At 36.0% G+C, this 4783-nt stretch overlaps 1 protein-coding gene across 1 annotated transcript; it reads left to right on the forward strand.

Annotated features, from left to right (window-relative positions):
• Positions 1-2488: 2488 nt before the first annotated feature.
• On the forward strand, positions 2489-4473 carry LOC149169281 (uncharacterized). Its single transcript, XM_089428625.1, has 5 exons — positions 2489-2738; positions 2911-3032; positions 3152-3356; positions 3550-3713; positions 3820-4473. Exons 1-4 carry the CDS (start codon positions 2678-2680, stop codon positions 3699-3701), a joined length of 540 nt encoding a protein of 179 aa, XP_089284751.1. The 5' UTR covers positions 2489-2677; the 3' UTR covers positions 3702-3713; positions 3820-4473.
• The last annotated feature ends 310 nt before the right edge of the window (positions 4474-4783 follow it).

Consider the following 4783-nt stretch of genomic DNA (forward strand, 5'->3'; position numbering starts at 1 on the left):
TCAATGGGTTTTAAGATGAGACATTAAGTTTGGAAGTATGGACCAAGTGGGAGAATGTTAAGCTCCATTAAGTTTTTCCCAACTGCTGCCTACAATTACGAAAGTGAACTGCAGTCATTTCCTTAATTTCTGGAAACCAACTGCAGTAATTTCCTTAAATTACGGAAATCAATTGCAGTTAATTAATTTCTTGTTGGGAGCTTCTGAAGTGGTCCATTACTCCATTTGGAGTTCTCTACCATGATCTGTGGAACACTTGACACATAGCCAACAGAAGCTTGATGGAAGCTTGGCTATATATTTTTCTGTTTGGTCCCCAAGTTTGTATCTCAATCCTCTTTAGTTTTACACCATCAAGTTGAGAGAGCAGAGCTTGGAAGTGCCTTCAGTTTTTCTTATCTGCCTGCTTTCGCGTTTTCCTCTTAGGCGTGATTTTAATACTGTTCTTGGTTGAAAAGTGGACATGTTTTCTCATTCTTACAAGTGAATAGTGATTGCCGGCGAATCAAATGCCAGTGGGCCAACTGTGGATGTTTCCCTCCATTGTCAACAGCCGTGGTTGTTTGAAGAATGTTTGATCTATTTTACAATTGATTTAGCAGCGATAAATTCCCCTCTCGCTATTTTTGATTTTGAGCGCATAGAGAAACTGTTCCCAAGAGGTTCTGTTCTGCGTAAAGGATAAATTGAACCGCTGAAGGATAGAGTTCTTTTCAGGCATTTAGTTCTTGGGATAGCTTTTGGCTTCAACGATTCTAAGATTATTTGAATCTTCTTCAAATCACTAGTTTGATCGAGCGAATAACGCCTGCAAACTCAGCACTGGTGGAGGCTCCTAGAATCCAAAATTATCACCGGTATTAATATCAATCGCTGGAGGTAATTTATCTTGGGCATAAAAATTTATTCCGCATTTACGATTCTTTATGATAAGTAATTATTCTGCATTAAAGAATCATGGTTTATCGAACATTTTAAAGTTTTATTTTTCGATTCTTTTTCCGCATTATAGTAGAATCGTTATAATTGTTATTAAGCTCTATCATAAACATGCTAGGTTTTGCCCAGAAAATACTAGAAATCCCTACATGATTTTGAAAAAATTCGGCAATATTTTTTTGAAAATCCAAGTTATAGCGGTCAAGCTTCAAAATTTTGGGTGCCCTAAAAGTTATTAATAATGTTGAATCCATTTCTACCATAAAAAATAATTTATACAATCAGGCCGTCAATTTTCTTGAAAAAAATTCTACTAAAATTCCAACTAAATATTCCTCATCAAAACGAAATTGTAAACTGATTAGACAACGCAAATTTTAAATAAATAAGTGATAAAAAAATTTAAATGTGAAACCAAATTAAATCGAACTACTTTTATACCATCTACCGCATCATTACATAACACATAACATGATGATAAGTATCATCTTCAAATTTTGCTTCACCGTCCCAGCGTTCAAGTCTCATCCCCAATGGCATTGAGTCTTCAACACGGCACATGTCAATTTATAACAGAATTAAACATGCAAATAGTTCTCGGGGTCGTTATACCGGAATTGTGTATAGTTTGCTTCGAAGTTTTTGCAAACCTCATATGGCACAATCATCGTAGAATATCGTTTGGCCCTTTCAAAGAGTCGTGGCCTGATCCATTATTGTTGTGATGGGGACTTTGTATATAACATTTTATTATTTAAATTTTGATTGATTTTAAGATGACGGTCATCTATTTCTTTTAACTTTTGATTGATTTTAAGATGACAGTCATCTATTTCTTTTGACTTTTGATTGGTTAACGGATAGGAAAAAAAACACAACTCATAACTCACTGAAAATGAGGCGATCTAGTGACAACAATTTCGTCAGCCATTAGTCAAAATCAAGTAGTCGGAGAAACACAGGGCAAGATTCACACTATGTTTTACATATTATAATTATCTTTATTTTAATTGTAGATTGGATTTTATTTTTGTAGATTCGAACTTATTCTTATCTATTTAAATTTAAAATATTTTAAAAATCTCTAATCAATTTTAAAATATTTTAAAAATCTACAATTAAATAAAATCCAAAGCAAATTCCACATGTTCTCTTTTACATCTCAATGTTATCTCCATTAACATTGAGTAGTCTACCCGGCACTTCTACAGCTATAACAACAGAATAAACCAATGCAAATAGTTCTCTAGAGGAGTATATGGAATTGTGTGCAGTTTAAGTTTGCTTAGAAGTTGGATTGTGCTTAGATGGCATAATCATCGGATTGTTTGCCCCCTCTATTTTCAGAGTCGTGGGCCGGGCAGTATGAGGGTGACACCAGACTTGAAAGACGCACATTATGACTCCACTGCCACTAGTGGGGCTCCGAATCTCCACTCGAACATATACTTTCCAGGAAGAAAATGGCAATTAGGAGACTTCATGGCAATTATACGAGGCACCGCCACACACTAGTTTCCTCTCCATTCATTGCCCCATATATACTCGTAGAAAGATTAACAAGTAATCATAGAAGTGCAGAATCATCCATCACGCCTCTCCTAATGCTGTACTGCCCATTTTTTGCAATCGCTTTTGTAAATGAGATTAGCATCATTGATACCTATAATACATACATCTTCATTGTAACATAGAAAACAGAGTGGTGAACGAGATTGAGATTCAGAACAGTACAGAAATGGCTGTTGCAATGATAATCTCGGTCCTTATTTTACTTATAAGTCTGCAAGGTGTTTACGGTATGTACATGCATACACTTGATTTTTTTTTTGGTGGGTTGGACATCTTCATTGAGAATCTCTAATTGGTCTGGTTCATGGTTTTCTGATAATCAGATCATAGTAAGCGGTAATGGAATTAACAATCTTTTTATTTATAGAGTAAATACTCAATGGCTTGATTAATGATCAGGTGGGATATTATGCGAGAAATTGCCCGGGGAGACCTGTGCGTTTTCTGTGTCTTCTTCTGGAGCACGTTGTGTACTTGAAATGTCCATTTTGGGGGATGTCAATGTGCAGTATGAATGCCAGGTGAGTTGAGATAATTCCCCATTATTTGATTGTTTACACATATTAATTCAACATGAGATATATGTTAATAAGTAACTGTTGTGATTTAATTGATGTTGTTGGCAATTCTTGATGTGCAGACATCTGATATTATAGCAGAGAATATAAATGAATTGATAGAAACTGAAGAATGCATGAACACATGTGGGGTTGAGAGAATGACAGTGGGGATATCTACAGATAATCTTGCGCAACGTGGCTTCACAAAGAAGCTATGTGCTCCACGGTGCTACAATAACTGCCCCAACATCATCAACCTCTACTTCAATCTTGCTGCAGGGGAAGGTACAGTTCCTCCTCCCCATCACTATTTTTTATAGTCATATAATACTCATATTCATATCCATACCCAGTTATACTGCAGCAACAGATGTAAAATAGTATATTCAGTGGATATACTACATGATATTTACTTGCCTCCATGCTTGCTTTTATACCTTCAATTAGCACATGATTTACTTATATATAATTTGTGCAGGTATATACTTGCCCCGCCTGTGCGAGGCTCACAGAAGCGGAGAACACCGGATCATACTCGAGGTTATATCACAATCGAGATCAAGCATAACAGCCCAATCATTTTCTGTTGCTAGTGCATCAACTTCGGCTCCGTCTCCCGTTTCCTTATAGTTAATCATTAGAGTAAGTTTCTACTTCTTATACACAACTACCATTCAAAACTCGGATTCAGTCCGAATCATTGTTTATGCTTGTAAGCCATCTCATACTTTGTTGTTAACTTTTTCAGTGTTTGGTTACCTTCAATGTATTTGCCAATGGGACGCCAATTCTGTAAGCAAAAATGAAATGACATAAGTATGCAGACTTACCGTAGTTGCTGGACAGAGAGGGCTGTTTATTATCTGATTAGACGAAACGGTTCTTTAAAATTTGAATACCAGGCGTTATTCAGGTGACTGGTGTATAGTTCAACTTCAACCCAATCTTCCAGAATACGGATCAGACGATATTGTACAGACCAATATGTGATTAATTGGAGATTCATTTAATAATACGAATTAGATTTCGTGTGGGCTAGATATTTTTCGAGTTTGTAGTAGTAATGAATATACAATACGATTGGGTATACAGACCTATATGATTGGAGATTTTACAGTAATTTTATTTTTCAATTCCGCAAAAATTTCGAGGCATTTTGTCGGCACTTTGTGGATATGTTATTGGTCTGTGTCTTCAGAGGGATTATAGGAACGGACCTTTAATGCAGAAATCGGGACCTCAGTTCCCTGTAGTTCTCTAGTCTCAACGCTTTGACTAGCTAGGCGGTTATAAAAAAAAAATTAAGGTTCTAGCCTCTAGGCTGAGCCTAAGTTCGGGTTAGCCTTGTATTTGATGGAAGAAGTATGGATCATTATAATAGAAAGTTTAGGATTGTGTGAAAGGTTGAGTCTCGATATTTTTGGGAACTTTAATGGTTTTCATTCTGGAAATTGAAATTTGTTCCAGAAATTTAAACCTGAATTATCATGAAGCGAACTTCTCTACACCTCATAAAGTTAAAATTATTATAACTTTTAAATTCAAGACTCAATAGACCCTTCCACTCAAACTTTAAAGAAACCAGAACTCAATGGCTCTGGGAGCAGGACTGGCTCTGCATTCTCAGCAGGACAACGGCCTTCAACCGCAATGAGACAATTGTTCTAACACTCAGCACATTAAACACATAAGCAAGAAAATTAAGCATTCAT

The sequence above is a fragment of the Pinus tabuliformis genome, chromosome 4_2 (assembly GCF_031772625.1).
Source record: "Pinus tabuliformis cultivar Carrire ecotype Pingquan chromosome 4_2, CPIR1, whole genome shotgun sequence".
Taxonomy (NCBI): Eukaryota; Viridiplantae; Streptophyta; class Pinopsida; order Pinales; family Pinaceae; genus Pinus; species Pinus tabuliformis.

What these genes read in the sequence shown, in the direction of transcription:
- LOC149169281 (XM_089428625.1), top strand. Translation starts at nt 2,678, where the DNA reads ATGGCTGTTGCAATGATAATCTCGGTCCTTATTTTACTTATAAGTCTG. An exon ending in AAGTCTGCAAGGTGTTTACG is followed by an intron (nt 2,739 to 2,910) that starts GTATGTACATGC and finishes ATTAATGATCAG; the next exon opens with GTGGGATATTATGCGAGAAA. An exon ending in ATGTGCAGTATGAATGCCAG is followed by an intron (nt 3,033 to 3,151) that starts GTGAGTTGAGAT and finishes CTTGATGTGCAG; the next exon opens with ACATCTGATATTATAGCAGA.